Genomic DNA, 16,446 nt, shown 5'->3' with positions numbered 1-16,446 from the left:
TTTTGTAATATTTGGAATTTAGAGATGCTACATAACAATGTAATCGGGAGTCAAGATGTCCAATACTGCAATATTGTTAGTAATATAAAGTGCAACTACTAAATAAAAAATATAAAAACTTAATTTTAAGTTGAATTTTTAGTAAATTACAAATTTGAATTTATAATACAAAACGACATCTTATTATCTTTGATTACATTTCATGTAAATAATAAGTTAAGATACTGATACTCCTCACAGCTCAGTACAAAACTTAATTTTAATTCCAATAGATTACAAGAAATTCCCTCAATATCTAATTGACTTCTATTTCATTACTTCAGACAATTATTAATTGAGGAGCTATCAAAGATGACAGAGAAACTTGGGAAGTTGGTAATCATTCATAATCCTAATATAGATTTATCAACAGGTTTAAAAGTGTAGTTTTATATAACTAAGGAGAAACAAAAATTAACATCACTCCAGAACTCTAAAATATTCTAGTAAAATTTCACCAAGTTAGTTTTGATTGGGACCAGATAGTGTCTTTGCAGCAAGGGCTAGCTGAGATTTCTTTATGGTCTTTTTTAGAGCACGATTTCGCTGTTTTTGAAGTTTTAAGGTGATATTTCTTCTTGTCCCAGGAATTTGAGCTAATATAGCATTCTTCCTAAGGCCAGGGTATGCTGGGTTTAATCTAGCCCTTATAGAAAGATTCTTCAGTGGATTTTTCTTGGTCTTAGATCTATTCATAGAGCTGCATAGCATCTTAGCAGGTCTAAGTACTGACTGGACTTCTGAAGAGTTCAGGATACGACTAATATCTGGGTTTGACATTGGGCAACGTGGGAGGGTATATCCAACTTTCGATGATGAGCCTGATGCATAGCTACCATATATTTCTTGGAGTTTCTTCATTGCACTAACGGTAAATATTGTTAATCTTCCAAATGTACCACCTGGAGCTAATTTCAATAAGTTCAGAGACTCCACATTACAGGTCTCAACACCAGGAATATTCCTCATGGCTCTAGTAATGCCTTTATCTACTGCATATATAACCAAAGGACCTCTAGCACATACTCTTCTCCTATTACGCATCTTACCCTTACCACATCTAATAGCAATTGATGAATCCACACGTTTCATTTCTTCCTCAAAACCTGCAAAAAAAAGGTTATTTAAGTTAATCCCAAATAGGATAAATGTAAATAGGGGATTGTGGAAAGACAAATATCAGACATTTAAATGGAAGATTTGTCAACAATGCTTAATAAGCTCAGTATGAGCTGGGTGACTTCCTGTTCATCCCACATTAAACTTGCCCATCCAATGCATTCAATCTAATTATACTTACCAAATCTGTTGAAAAATTCGACAGCTGAGCTAGTTTTGGTTACAGATTCAACATCATCTGACACAACCAATGGAAGTTCAGGTAGTTCATTAATTCTGTGACCTCTAGCCATAACTAAAGCTGGACAGCCAGTTGCAGCCAATGCTGATGCCACTGCATGACGTTTCTCATTAGTATTTGTCTTTCTGTGGAATCTGCGATATGTCTTATTTGGGTTGAACATATGACCACCACGACACATATTACCAAAAGCACCCTGACCTATAGGGATTCAAGATTATATTTAGGAATTGTTCAATATAAATAACAGTAATTAAGTCAAGACCATTATATAATTGGTATATACACATAAAGAAATGGAAAGTCAATGTTAATTGATATGAAACATTGAACTACAGAGTCTTATTCAGGTTATCAATACAAAGATTGATAGTAATATTATCGTTTTATCCACAGTATATATTTACATATATTTCAGTGTGGTGCACGACATCATATACATCATTGACTCTAATTCATTCTTATAAGTTGTATAATCCAATGATCTCAACTACTTCACCTTAGTAAACATACCTGAACGACTAGTGCCTGATGCAGATACACGAGGGATACGTGCAACGGCTCTACCAGTACCCCATGATTCAGCAGAATGTTGATGACCTGTAAATTTTCAGTTTAATAATATTAGGTAATGATTGTAATTTATGGAGAATTGAAATATAATCAGAATATACTATCTTTAGGGATATATGAAGTAGTAAACCTAGATCACATTTCCCTTTGCATCAATATAACTTCAGATGTCCCTATCAAGATTTGTCATCACATATTCAATTTGCTATTTGTTAAAAACATACCTGCATTAGTAGAAACACCATAGGCCTGTCTTTTATTCTTTGACATATTTGTAAATACATAGCGAACCAAATCAGGACGTAAGGGTGAAATGAATACTGTAGGTAATGGCATACTTGAAGTAGCTCTTGAAGAGTCTTTTATTGAATAAATACTGACAACTGGTCTTGCTGCAGTCATTTCCTTTATTTAAATTCCCAAAGTAGTACTTGAACTTAAAATAACTATTATAGATTTTGCCAAATGTAATTTCTAAATTGTTATCTAGCTGATCTATGGATCACTCAGTATAGTAGTTTCTTTACTTAATTCCGCTGATAAAAATTTTAAGACAAGGGTATTTTATAAATGGTCAGTTTTGTCTACATATATGCACTAGTACCAGAATATACTAACAGTAGTTAAATAGTAACAAATGCACACCGCGGTGTCTCGCCTAAGTAATATTATATATTAGCGGTAAATCACATCTCAACATCTCTAAATTTAATAGAAATCCAATGAAAAAATAAAACTCTAGATATAGCAACTAAATATAGTGAATAAAAGGTAATAACAATATGGGAATAAATACAACAAATAACTAGTAATAGAACTCAAGAGATATAACACCAAATTTAGAAGCGTACTTACATAATGTGATATTAGTTAAATTAGTAAATATTCATTTTAGAAGAGACTTAAAATTTCTAGCGGAGCTATGTATACCCTATGTAGTAAAATCTAAAGATAACTTTAAGAAAACTAATTAGGACCAAGTAGACGCTGAATTATGCAATAAGGCACATTGTATATAGATATTTCAGATTAAAGATTTACTTAGTAATTCTACTTAATATCTAATATCACCAATAAAAAGCCTATATATAATTTTCCATATACACAGAAAGTAATTGCTGAAATATCTACTACAGTTAGACCTTCATACTTAGTACTACAATTTACTTTAGAGGGATAAAGCGTGACGAACTTGTTGCACCAACACCTGGTTTACCATGACGTACTGGTTTGTATGTTATTGAAAATTCACCCAGATACATCCCAATCATTTCTGGTTTTATCTCAACTGTAACATAGGTCTTACCATTGTAGACACCAGCAACAGATCCAACCATTTCTGGTAAAATAACCATATTACGTAAGTGAGTACGTACTGCAACAGGCTTTTCACCCATTGGGCATTCAGCTTTAGATTTTCGTAGCTTAGCAAGAAATGCTGCTGTCTTCCTATTCAAACAACCCCTTGCAATTTTACGTCTCTTACGAGCAGGAAGTAAGCTAACAACTTCGTCTAGTTTCATTGTTAATAGCTTATCCAAGTCTACACCTCTATAAGTATATGTTCTAAAGGTTCTCTTCTTCTGCTCTACTTCAGTCATTTCTTTATTCCTTTACTTAATTTTATTATTACTTCAGCAGTGAAATTTAGGATCAAGAGCTTTTCAGTAACTACCAAAATGGAGATTCAGGCACGTCTAATAAACTTTTTTTTCCGCAATTATTAGCTAAACTCTAATATATATTCAATATTATATTGCTTCAAGTATCATAGTTAATAGACTACTAAGAGACAAAATTTAATCTATTCCATACGTACAGCTACTAAAATACCCGGTACCTGTCTCACACACAGGCGCTAATAGAGCCAGCAGTTTAAATGCCTCTAGTACATGTGAAAGTACTAAATCCTAAGTATTCAACAAATTTTCTCTTAAATAAATAAATACAATAATGAAATGTCATGTTTCACATAAAAATATGTTCATATACCTTAAGTAGATGAATAAGTCGTTGATTTGTGTAATGCAAATCTAAATATTATTGCTAAAGCTAGTGTTACTGATAATAAAAAAATACGCCGAATACTTGGATCTTCACACAAGAAATATAGTGTTTTGTCATATGACTGAGTAAATTCATGTATCTTTATAAAGAATATCAATGTATTCTTAAGAGGAATACCTATCTTTCCAATGTTCCTAGTAGCCTCCATTTTTTTATAAAAAGAAGATGCCATCAAAAAATCTTGTTTCAAACCTATTCCAAATTGATACATGTAGCCAAGATTAAAGTTAGCTTCAGATATATGAGAAAGCATCCATCTTGAACGTGGTATAGTATTTGCTGATATTCTATATATATATGAAGCTTTTTTATAGTTTGGGATAGTATTTACTTTAGCACGAATAGTAATATTTCTTATCCATCCACGTGTAATACTTTGATCATTTGAATCATATTCATCAAATATTGTTGTTATACCTCTACCAAAGTATGCATAATCGCCATAGCGAACTACTGAAGCAATATTATCTTTATCTATAGAAAACTCCAAAAACAACTGTGGAAAATACCATGAAGAAGAATGAAAGTTTTGTTGTGATGTCCCCATGAAAAATTTAAATATACTTGATTGAATAAAGCTTGAAATTCCAGCTGTATTCATTACTTTAGTATCATTCAAAGTACTATTTTTTGAATAAATATATTCAGTAAATGGCCAAAGGTCAGTTCCCCAATAATATTGTCTAGATATATCATTGTGTAGGAGTAAAGCTAAATTAGCTATTGAAGAATCATGCCCTGCCACTGACAATTTCATTAATGAAAAAATAAGCATATTGATATCACTTCGATCTTTTGAATCTAGTAATTTGTTTGTAAATTCAACAAGATTAGTAATCCATGGAGATTTATTCAACACAATCCTTAAAAAGTCAATAGCCAAATTACAATCTTTTATAGTCCCAATTCCATTCAAGTGTAACTGTGCAAGAGCATAGGCTGCAGGTACATGACCTTGTTCTAAAGCTCTACTATACCAAATTAGGGCACTTGTATAAGATTGAGTAGTCCCAATTCCAGTAAGATACATAGAAGCTAAGTTAAACTGAGCATCCGCAAACAAGTGATGAGCACTTTCATTAAAGTGATGAAAAGCTAATCTAGGATTCTTACCATATGAATCAGTTCCATGCAAATAAATATAACCCATTCCATTATGACCTCCAGGATCTTCATATAAGAAGGCAGAAGCTGAAAAATATTCTGCTGCTATGTTCAGATCTCTATTAATACCCAATCCTAAGGCATAAATATACCCAAGTAGACTCAGTGCTTCACCATAAATTGAGGCTGTTACTGGATCAATAGCTACATTAACTTTACTTTGAGCTGTTTCAACTACTTTTCGTAAAAATTTATAGGCCATTTCCACATTTTGAGAAAACCCATCAACACCTAATAGATATCGTTTAGCCAAAGCAGTTTGTATAGCAGGATTACCTTTCTCTGCCAAATGTACAGCTAGATCCTCACGGTTCTGATTTGTGCCTATACTTGTAAACCTTATAGATTCCCATTGAGGAATAGTCAATCTTATTAACTCTGTTATCGGTGGTAAACCATCTGTATGAATAGAAATTGAACTTCTTGCCACTTCTAAATAATTTAGTGATGCTGCATTACAAGACTTATAAGTTCCATATCCATATTCATGTCTATATCCCATTGCTAATTGTGCCCCTGGATGACCTGCCAAAGATGAACTATACATATATAAATTTGATAGCTGAGAAGAAGAAGTTATATTATTTTTTTTTAATTTCTTATTTTTTAAAATAAATAAATACCTTTTTAACACTTCAGGAGCTTCACTACTTGAATATGGGTATATTTCACAAGGTATAGAATCTGTAAACTGAGTATTTGTTGTCTGAGTTTCAAAATTATATTCTTGTTCAAAATTAGAGAACTTGCACTCTAAAGAAGGCATTAAAGGATACAAGAGATATGCTAAACCTAAGTTAAACTGTCCATCAGCACTACCTAAATCTGCAGATACTTTCCATAAAGCTATAGCATGCGCAATATTTTGTTCCACATAATGTCCCATAAAGTACATATCACCAAGTATTTGAACACACCAAGATTCTTTGAACCCACAGCTAATTAGCTCATTATATACTAATTCGTATTCTTTTTTTTCATATAGATCACTTATATTTTCACTTGCTATAGTAAAATGGAATAGCAAGGCTAGTATCAGCTTTAGAACCATAGTTTTGTCAATCCCAATCTAATAATACGTGGTTTGTTATTATCACGCGCGTATATGGTATTAGAATAAATTGTGATTATATCTAAGGTATTTTATTTACCTTCCCTAAATCTAATCTTACTATATAACTACAAGAAGTTAATATCTCATATTGCATATTTAAAGCTACAATATAGACTTTATTTATATTAAAAGATCAATATGTAGTCTTTTTTGTACACTATAATATTTGCACCTACAAAATAATTCAAATTTATACATTAAAAAATAAGAATCTTTAGTAGCTTAAAATATTAAAAATTAGCTTTATATATACCATTTCTATATAGGAAACAACAATAAGAACTAGAAACAACTTTTTAAAAGAATTAATAATAAATTTGTGTACCATTTAAGACCAACTAGCGCTAATGTAAAGGTAATTTCAATTTGTACAGTATTTTAATCCAACAAGAAGTCTCTTATATATCTATGACAAGACATAGTAAGAATAACACTGCAAGTTCTATATTTACATATTGGGAACGTCAGAAAATTAAGGGTATGTCTTTGTATATTTTATATAAGTTAATATTATACAATATCATTACTACTTAATGTATACAATGAATTTTGGAATAAATGTAGATGAAGGAACTAAAAAGTTTAGGTAGGTACATTCATTTTATCAACTTTTTTTTAACTTCCATAATCTAAATATTTTTATTTGAAAAAAGATTAGGAGCTTCCTCCCAAAGAAGATTTGAGCAGTGTTGGCTATGTTTTAGAACTGCAATAGATCCATTATGTACAAAACAAGGCCATTTATTTTGCCGTAGTTGTATAATGAACAATTTTTTGAAACAGAAATTAAAGTATGAGAAGAAATTAAGAATTCAGTCAGGTTCTAGAACTTACTTTAAAAGTGAAGAATGTAATAGCAATGAACATCAACTTAAGAATAGTGCTCAAAATCAATGTTTAAGTGCTATATACCCAGCACATAATTTAAAAGCAGATATAGACCAAAATAATAAACAGGAATGTTTTTGGATGCCCAGAACAGTAGATTTGAAGGATATTAAAGATACAAAGAAATTAATACAAAGTGAAAAAAGCAAACTCCAACTGTTATGTCCAGTCACTTCTAAACCAATAAGAATAAAAGACTTAATAACTTTAATACCAGAATATGAATGTCCAAGTGACAAAGAACATAGCAGGTAAATATAACAGAGAAATTAATTCCATATTACTAGATGAAACTGCTAGTAATCAATATAAACCTACACTCTAACTTTCGGTTTATATTCTAAAAATAAGATTAGAATAATGATCTAATTCGGACTACTTTAGATTTTTATGTTCTATAAGTAAGAAGTGTATAACAATTCAGAAAGCAGGAGTGAAAGTGGATACTGGTGAAGTAGTAATTTTAGTAAGTTTTATAAGAATACAAGACTAAATCTTGAAATATAATATATATATATATATATATTACATGTAAAAAGAAAATTAATATTAAAACTTCACAAATGATCATATTTTATATAATCCTTTAAATATCTCATTTCTTACCTTCTAGGATTCTATAAAGAAATGTATGACTACAAAGCAACTAGATGCAGATAGCCAAAATATAATAGAATTAATTCCAGGAGGTTCAAGTAAGTTTTATATATACTTTTTTCCTTAGATTATCCAATTTTCAGTTATTTCATTGAAATCCTGGATATCCATAAGGTTATTGTTCTTATAGCAATGTTGAAACAGAAATATACAAGCCAAGGGGAACCTAAAAAAAAAATATTTATAGTTGCTGTTGCATAAATGAAGAATTTTGAGGTACATAATTTATCTGTGTAGTCAAGTGTTTGTTGCTTTTACGATGAATAGATAAATTTAGTGCCTTCCTAATAACAGTAGTACCTCCATTTGTAATCCTTTGTTTATTTATATGGTTCCAAGCCCCTTTTGTAGTAGGGTTAGGAGAAGGGGTATAACAAGGTTCTGTTACATAGACTTCATTAGATTTATCAATATAAAAACCCATTTGGAGTTTGTATCTCTTCAATTCATCAGAGGTTAGTGAATCATCACTCCAGTTTAAAGATGAAACACGGTCACTTTGCCATGCTTTAATCCTATTGTCACGTGCTACAGTAGATATATACCATGTTCTTTGAAATACATCTTCCAAATCCATAAACATACATGAATCACCAAATATACTAAATGGATCAATGTGCCTTTGTTTTTGTATTTGTGGTATCCAATTAACACTTCTTGCCCATATAGGAACTTTCTTTGGACATTTGTTTGTAGTCTTACCGTTACTTTTCTTCTCATCATCTTCACTATCTGTCAATTCATAATTTTCCTCAATATTCTTTTGAGAAATTAATTTCAATCTTTTGTGATAACGCCTACATGGACTATCTCCTGTTCTTTTAATCTTCATATTACTCATTCCTTTATAATTAGGTGGAGTTTTTACTAGACAACTTATTGAATTCCTAGATAAATTCTCAGAATTTGTCAATGTAGAACTGTTATTCTCTAAATTTATTCGTTGAGCTGAATGATGTAACATTGATCTCAATCCACTTCTCTTAACGTAACTAATCCTTTCTGGGCGTAAAAATCCAATACTATTATTAACGTCAGAATCTTCTACTTTTATATCTTCCTTTGTATCTCTAGAACATTCCTCAGAAATAGTGGATAAAACAGGTGTTTTCTCACCTTGTATAGATTTATCACGCAATATAATATCACAACCTGCGTATTGAGAAGATTGTCTTGCTTCATTTTCTGTTAAATTGCCTGTCATATTTTCTATTACTTTTTCTTCTTGAGAAGATATCTGATCATTGGTTAGTCTACGAATTGGACGAGGAGGGAGAGGAGAATCCTCATTTACTAAATTTGAAGACTCTATAGACTTATTAGTATCTTCTATTGTATTAACCTTACATTCTGTCTTTGCAGATGAATCTAAGACTTGTATAGTTCTTTGAGAAGTAGAAGGGATAGATTTCACTAATGGAACTGGTGTTTCAGGAGTCATTACTAATAAAGGAGGACTTTGTGCTGGTGACAGCTCTGTAGTCAATACGTTTGTGTACCCCGGAGATGTTACGTCCCTATCACAAGATACTGAACAAATAGACTTTACTATACTTGATTGTTCAGATTGAAATCCTCTCCCATCATCCTCAATATTATCTTCAATATCATCCATATATTCTTTATCCTTATTATCTTGTATATTAACATCAAAATAGTTATTTGTATTGCTCATTATATTACTCATGTTCCCTCCAATATAAAGTGGTGAAATATCAACTTTTACTAGTTTATTTGGCAGTGTTTTATCATCATTATTAATCAATGAATCTTTCTTATCTTGCCATAAATTCCTTACCTTTGGGGTTTTATTTTCCCATAATCTCTTCATACTAGCAACAAAACCAACTTCATCCTTAGTAGGTTTAACATTAGGACTAAAATGATAATCATCTACCTGAATGTTCCCATTATTCTTTTCCAATTCCATTGCTTTATTACAAAATAATTTCTCTATATTTACAGTCTCATCATTACAACTTGTATCATCAATAGCAACTGTCTCAGTACTTTTAGCATCTTCAATATAACCAGTAATTCCAGAACATATAATATCCATATAACACTCCTTAAGTAAATGTTCCATATATTCATCATTTGGTTCTATAATAATATCTGGAAGATCTATATCTGCAATTGTATAATCAAATTTGCCATCACTGTTTCTTATCTTCTCAATACATAAAGGTATATTTTCAGTTAATTTTTCTGTAATTTTCTCCAGCCGCTTTATACTATTCACTTTAGCTATCTCCATAGAGTTCAATAACTTCTTAAAGCCACTTTCTACCCTTTGAAAATGTGTACTTTCCGGGTCCATCTTCAAAAGGTCAGATTTAGAATTAAGTACAATTAAGCTACAAAGTCCCTACTTCTAATATTTATCTTAATTCCTCAGTAAATATATCAAATTCTTTAAGTATTATATCTAAGAAAAAAACTATGCAAAGCTATGCAAGCCTCTCCTAAAAGAAAAAACAAAAACAGCATTACCGTGGGGTACACATTAGCGCGTAAACCCCACGAAAATACAGGTATACATTTCCTTTTATTGGTTACAATAGGGATAAGTCTGAAAAAACTCCAAACATAATTATTTAACACTATTCAAGCTCTATGCTTAGATATTCTGAGGAAATATTTGGATATTATATGACTTCTTTACTTGGTCTAAAGGTTTATGTAAAAAAGTCTCCTTAATTTATAAATTGTCAAATGCTCAATATTCTCCTTTATCAGAAACTTGGAGTTATATCTTATACTATTTATAATCTTTAATAAATGGAAATAGAAAGCAACTATATAGTTGCGAAGCAGATCCATCGTTGTCTATGGTGTTTAGCAAAGGGTTTCAAATGTCAGGACTTACTTATCCGTATAAACTCAGAATATATCATGTTTTATTGTTTACCAATGGGTGGATTAACTTCATGCTTTCAGTTTTGTTTTGCTGCTTATTTATTTGATAAATTTCAAGCAGATGAAAATGAGATATTTGAAAAAGTCTTCCGTATATCTCCACTACTGAATGCATTTAGTAATATGCAATGGATGAAAACTTCCCATGTTACCATAAGAACCATAGAAGGTGATGATAACGCTTTAAGAATTGATTTAATAGGAAAAAATGGTATAAATAGACATCATGTAATCTATTCTGTAGTAAGTTCTAGTGATAGAATACTACTTCACCAAAATGTAACTTGGCTCAGAAGGCATGCACTGGGGATATCTCCTGGATTACTTAAAGATGTACTAAATTATATAGAAGTAAGAGAATCTCATATGACTCTCATGCTATCACCAGCAGAATCTCAGATAAGTTTTAAAATAAGTCCAATATCATTTAATGAGAATAGTATTGCAGCTAGTTCAGCAGCAGCTTATCAGGACATTCAAGTTAAAAATGAGCAGATTGACACTATATATATTTGCAATGACATTCTAATGAACAATTCCTTTACTTTTAATTCTAGAGAATTCAAGGTTATTATAGCGCTTGCAGAGACATGCCAATTGCCTCTATTTATAACATTAAGATCTCCTGGGCTCCCAATGATTATTACTATTGGTCAAAGAGCTAATATAGATTCTCATTGTATACAATATTCAAGTATTCCTTTCGAATACTATTGGGAAGATCCACTACGAAATTCTTACTTAGAAACTATAGATGAAGACTACTTAACTAAAACTCAGACTCTTAATGGATTTTCGGCTGTATTTTTAATGTCAACTACTTTAGTTAATAATACAGCTAATATATGTAATCTTGAATTAACATCTCCAAGAATAAGTCCTGTGAATGAATTGAATACTTTCACTATTAAGTCTAATCGAGATCAACAAATTCAAGAATGTAATTCTACAAATAAAGATCTCCTAGAAATAGTAAATCAAGTTGCACCGGAGAAATATGAAGTGACAACTAATGAAATGACCACAGGATTTATGAGTCTTCATTTATTTGATATACAATCTTTAGATAATACATCTGCAGAAAAGTTTAGTGTGGATATCTCACAAGAAGTCCCAATCCCACCATGTGATAAAGGGGTAGTACAGGATGACTGGCTATCCTCTATAATATGGTAATCTAGATTCGTTTATAGATTGCATAATGAATCTTGATATCTTTGATTTTCACTTGTATAATGTCGTTTCTATTTGTACTAAGATAATTCACATTCCCCTCCCTTAATAGTAACTTTAGGTTCTTTTTTTCTTTAAAAAGAAAAAAAGAAGAAAAGAAAGTGACAACTTGGCCACAGAAATCCAGATACATTTATCTTACTTGGAGTCGTATTAGGCGGGTTTGTCTGCTTATTGGAGATTCGATTTTATGGAAACTTCCCACTTCTACAATAAAGAATGCAGCATTGTAAACTTTAAGTATATCCGAATATGTCAGGTTATGGGAACAATGGTGTAAACTTAGATGATCATATAGGATACAAAAAGGAGTATGAATTCTCTAAGAGTGGTAAACAAGTAGATGACTTTATATTTGTAAATGGAGTATCTGTCAGACCACCAAGTAGCACTTGCTGCTGTACTAGCAATAATAGTAGTGTAAGCCTCCCTGTAAAACGAATATCTCATGAAGACTGGCCAGGTAGTAGTGGAGGATTAGGGGGATCAACACGCCTTATACCATCTTTCTCTGCAAAAAAGATACGGCAGATTTTACTTGCTTCTAGAAGATCTAATAAGGCTTCACGCAACGGAACAGCAGGAAGTAGCTCTGACTATATAGATGTGAGTGAATCTAGCCTAAACAATCAGAGTAGTCCCAGAACTTGTTCATTTCAAGTAAATTCTCCATCTGTATCTTCTGAAGGCAATTGTAAAGATCCAACTATAAATTATAAAGGACAGTCAATAAGTAATACTTCAAGAGATGATAATAAGTCAAGTTGTTATATGAGGAATGTACACTTTAGCTCTATTGAAACTATTAGAGGCAAAGATAATCAAATTACAACACTAGAAAAGGTTCAAAGTGATACTATAAATAAATCTAATAGGAAGCACCAAAGGAATGAAGAGAACTTTACTGACTGTACAAGTACAGTTGTTGGAGAGAGATGTGCAGTCTCTACCCATTCTTCATCAACATCTTTTGCAATTGGAACTGCTAAATCAACACCATGGTCACTTGCTTATGGAAGAAATAATTATGGGAATCCAAACTATAATAAACATATCAATGGACGTGACATCCAGCTTTCACAATTATATATTTCACAAGGACAATGCCATATGGATATTTTGAAGGAAGAAATACATTTAATGGAATTACTGGAACAGGGAGTCTTGATTTTTAACAATACTCCTGAAGAAGGAATCCTTTATATGATTGAAAATAAGCTGATTGAAAATGATCCTTTGTATATTGCAAATTTTTTGTTACATACAGATTTTTTGGATAAAAGGAAGGTTGGAGAATTGCTTGGAGGACATTCAAATTTGTCTTTGAGTATACTAAATAATTATGTACATTTGTTCAATACAAGTTCTCTAGAACCAGATGTAGCTCTTCGTTACTTTTTATCTCGTTTTTTTCTTCCTGGAGAATCTCAGATGGTATATAGAATTCTTGAAAGATTTTCAGTGAGTTATATACGCGATAATCCTAATAGTCTATTTACATCTGATCAAATTCATACTTTATGTTATGCTTTGGTTATGTTGAATACATCCCTTCATAATCCTCATGTTAGAACAAAGATGACAAAACGTGATTTTGCTTCTATGTGCACTCATTCTAGCTTGCCAGTAACTACAGCTCAATTGGAAACAATGTATGATAGAGTTTTAGAAAATGAATTCAGACCATTTTTGTCACCATCAGAGAAGATATATGGTCGTTTAGCAAGAGATCCAAAAGTTTTGAGATCTAAGCAAATATCATCAATTCATCCTGTATTGTTACAGAAGGGATCTATATTTAGGAAATATCATAGACGCAACAAACCAATTATTATAGTTGCTTGGATATCTTCTGATGAAAAATTCTTTTGTTGGAAACGTATTCGGAGAAATTCTGCAAGTTTTTTTAATCCGAATATTGTTGTCTCTAACTCATCATTACCACAACAAAATACATCTTTAGTACCTGACAAATCCTCTAAATCACTTTTTAAGAAGAAAGTACAGAAACTATTACATTTAGATAATTCAGATATGCATTATGTATTACTTGAACATATTGCAGATATAAATGTAAGCATTTCTGGATCTATATCCTTCCAGAGATATAGTAGAAAGCTCCAAAATGATATGGAATCTAGATGCTTCTCTATAATTACTAAATCAGGTGAAACTATCGACCTATGTACTATAGATTCAACTTATCCATCACTTTTAATGTGGACAAGATTTTTTCATCAGATAATACTTAAAAATCAGGAAATTTCAGATAGTACTGGTAATACCAGTTCGAATAAAATTAATAGATGTGGAGTTCAGAACTCTGTATCAAGGACTTCTGCAACCTCTTGTCCTTATACTGATTTAGAAGATTCTGAAACAAAAAATATATGTGATACTGTTAGTAATATTGAACAAGGTGACATTAAACTTACGCAAGATCAAGATAGAGGTATTGAGAATGGATTACTGAGAGTATGGTATCATGGTATTTTTTTAAGATGGGAGAACCATTGGAGTCATCACTCTTATGTTGGCCCTAATCAGACTTGGTTTAATAATAATAAATTAAATTCCACTAGTGATGTCACCCCTCAGACAGGACAAGATGAAAATTCATTTGCTATGCCTTTGACAAGCTCTAACTTAAATCATCAAAACAATACAGATATAAATAATCATTACATAATCTCTCAACTCCATGCTACTTGTGGAGAATCCCAATTATCTTACTTAAAAAATAAAAGAGGAAAAAGTGGAAAATTTTTTGGAAATGATCTAAGTATTGTTAACACAAATTATAAGACTAATATTTATGATCCAGAATCTAGAGTACAAAATAGGGGCTTAATAAAATTTGGGAAGTCTTGGTTCAAGAAAAGAAATGTTTTTAAAAAGTACTCTAGATCTATCCATGAACAACAGGAACTAAATAATATTTGGAATTTACAGTTCTTTAATAATATTACAGAACGTCCAATTAATTATCAAGCTCCAATCTCCCATCTTATCTTGTATCTTTGGACTAATAACCTCCCTCATACATATAGAGGTATTTTATGGTCTATTGCTATAGGAAATATCTTACAAATAAATCTGTATATATTTCAGAACTTGTTAGAACAAAGAAGAAAAGTATCACAAAACCAAATCAATATTGTAAATGGAATAGTAGATAATGAAATACATTCAAATATGAACTCATCATCTAATAATAATAGTTCATCCTCTTGTGATCAAAATGACAATATTGAGAATAATGTAGGACCTTTACAAGCTTCTTTTGAAATCCATGTAAAAAGATTTCATAGAGATATTGTTAATGTGTTTCCATCTATTCAGAATCATTATATTGGTGTTGGCACCATTCTTGGAAAGAGAGTATGGGACACGAACACTTTAAGTGTAGATTCAAATTCATACAAAAACTATAAGGAAAATTTTGAATCCCAAACAAACCCTGTATCTGATAGCTATCCTACAGATCTATATAAAATAAGTGAAGGAACTAAAATACTTGTTGAATGTTTTATTGCATATAGACCAGATATTGGATATGTAGAAGGTATGGGAAATATTGCAGTGATACTCCTATTATTTAATAATAGCTTATATGAGGCATTTATATCTTTTGCTAATCTTCTTCATAGTGGATACTTCCTTGATTTTTTTCTTTTAAATAGAAGAAATGTAAAGATGAGACTAGATTTCTTTGATTCATTATTTAGAGAAATAATGCCATCCTTAGCTCATCACTTTGATGTCCTTAGTATCACATCTGATACTTATTTGATGTCTTGGTTTACATCTATGTTTTCTAACTGTTTACCAATTCAGATTATACCTAAAGTATGGGATTCTCTATTTCTTTTTGGTGAACCATTTGCATTCCAAGTTGCTATTGCTATCCTCAAATATCATGAGCATAAACTTGTCATGACATCATTTGAAGGATGTATCTCTATTCTTCATGGAGTTCCCAAGACTTTTGACTTAAAAAGATTTAATTCTGCATTGGAACAGTTTAATGGATTAATATCGAATAAATTTGGATATTGGTTAACTGCTCAGAAGCTATCTAAACAAAAGGCAGATCTACTTGAAGAACTACTATAGTATTGAACTAGCTCATAGAGTGAATTATTATCAACTTGGAATGTCAATCTTGTATGAATTATTTTACTGTATATATGATCTTAAATTAATATTGAACATAATGATATATATACTTATAAGTTTTTATTTATTCATTTATGTGAAAAAGTAGAAACGAAGATTTTGTCTGTATCTCCAAATATTGCTATGTTCATTTATATATAACATATTGTAATGTAATTGTCACTTCGGATGTTTTGTGCCAATATCAATAATTCGAAAACACATCTATAAAATTTTGCTACATTAAGAACTTGCTGCATTGACATGGCGCCTG

The 16,446-nt window shown here is 31.1% G+C and overlaps 7 protein-coding genes across 7 annotated transcripts, besides 4 other annotated features; 3 read left to right on the top strand and 4 right to left on the bottom strand.

Moving 5' to 3' along the window:
* Positions 1-99: 99 nt before the first annotated feature.
* Positions 100-168: a sequence feature (AT_rich).
* Positions 135-2,560, bottom strand: CMU_031250 (60S ribosomal protein L4, putative). Its single transcript, XM_002142297.1, has 4 exons — positions 2,197-2,560; positions 1,913-1,999; positions 1,340-1,600; positions 135-1,145 (listed from the first exon to the last, which is right to left on the bottom strand). The coding sequence occupies exons 1-4, from the start codon at positions 2,372-2,374 to the stop codon at positions 502-504; spliced, it is 1,170 nt and encodes a 389-aa protein (XP_002142333.1). The 5' UTR covers positions 2,375-2,560; the 3' UTR covers positions 135-501.
* A 575-nt stretch (positions 2,561-3,135) lies between these two features.
* On the bottom strand, positions 3,136-3,573 carry CMU_031240 (40S ribosomal protein S15, putative; the record flags this gene model as incomplete). The annotated part of the gene is made up of 1 exon (XM_002142296.1): positions 3,136-3,573. The coding sequence occupies one exon, from the start codon at positions 3,571-3,573 to the stop codon at positions 3,136-3,138; it is 438 nt and encodes a 145-aa protein (XP_002142332.1).
* Positions 3,574-3,965: 392 nt separating this feature from the next.
* Positions 3,966-6,254, bottom strand: CMU_031230 (uncharacterized protein; the record flags this gene model as incomplete). Its single annotated transcript, XM_002142295.1, has 1 exon — positions 3,966-6,254. One exon carries the CDS (start codon positions 6,252-6,254, stop codon positions 3,966-3,968), a length of 2,289 nt encoding a protein of 762 aa, XP_002142331.1.
* Positions 5,780-5,825: a sequence feature (AT_rich).
* Positions 6,255-6,859: 605 nt separating the features above from the next.
* Positions 6,860-7,460, top strand: CMU_031220 (uncharacterized protein; the record flags this gene model as incomplete). The annotated part of the gene is made up of 2 exons (XM_002142294.1): positions 6,860-6,903; positions 6,971-7,460. The coding sequence occupies 2 exons, from the start codon at positions 6,860-6,862 to the stop codon at positions 7,458-7,460; spliced, it is 534 nt and encodes a 177-aa protein (XP_002142330.1).
* Positions 7,461-7,706: 246 nt separating this feature from the next.
* Positions 7,707-7,731: a microsatellite.
* Positions 7,732-8,043: 312 nt separating this feature from the next.
* On the bottom strand, positions 8,044-10,182 carry CMU_031210 (uncharacterized protein; the record flags this gene model as incomplete). Its single annotated transcript, XM_002142293.1, has 1 exon — positions 8,044-10,182. The coding sequence occupies one exon, from the start codon at positions 10,180-10,182 to the stop codon at positions 8,044-8,046; it is 2,139 nt and encodes a 712-aa protein (XP_002142329.1).
* A 461-nt stretch (positions 10,183-10,643) lies between these two features.
* On the top strand, positions 10,644-11,957 carry CMU_031200 (Rad9 family protein; the record flags this gene model as incomplete). The annotated part of the gene is made up of 1 exon (XM_002142292.1): positions 10,644-11,957. The coding sequence occupies one exon, from the start codon at positions 10,644-10,646 to the stop codon at positions 11,955-11,957; it is 1,314 nt and encodes a 437-aa protein (XP_002142328.1).
* Positions 11,958-12,266: 309 nt separating this feature from the next.
* On the top strand, positions 12,267-16,130 carry CMU_031190 (Sec7 domain-containing protein; the record flags this gene model as incomplete). The annotated part of the gene is made up of 1 exon (XM_002142291.1): positions 12,267-16,130. The coding sequence occupies one exon, from the start codon at positions 12,267-12,269 to the stop codon at positions 16,128-16,130; it is 3,864 nt and encodes a 1,287-aa protein (XP_002142327.1).
* Positions 14,568-14,589: a sequence feature (AT_rich).
* Positions 16,131-16,446: the final 316 nt, after the last annotated feature.

The sequence above is a fragment of the Cryptosporidium muris genome, genomic scaffold, assembly GCF_000006515.1.
Source record: "Cryptosporidium muris RN66 scf_1106632373433 genomic scaffold, whole genome shotgun sequence".
In the NCBI taxonomy this organism is placed as follows: domain Eukaryota; phylum Apicomplexa; class Conoidasida; order Eucoccidiorida; family Cryptosporidiidae; genus Cryptosporidium; species Cryptosporidium muris.
The sequence above is the reverse complement of the archived record's forward strand: the minus strand, read 5'-3'. Positions and strand labels throughout refer to the sequence as shown.

Bases quoted from the DNA above. Each gene is read 5' to 3' on its own strand.
- CMU_031250 (XM_002142297.1), bottom strand. From the start codon at position 2,374: ATGACTGCAGCAAGACCAGTTGTCAGTATTTATTCAATAAAAGACTCT. The intron at 2,000-2,196 runs GTATGTTTTTAA...GAAAATTTACAG, and splicing joins TGGTGTTTCTACTAATGCAG to GTCATCAACATTCTGCTGAA. The intron at 1,601-1,912 runs GTATGTTTACTA...GAATCCCTATAG, and splicing joins ATCAGGCACTAGTCGTTCAG to GTCAGGGTGCTTTTGGTAAT.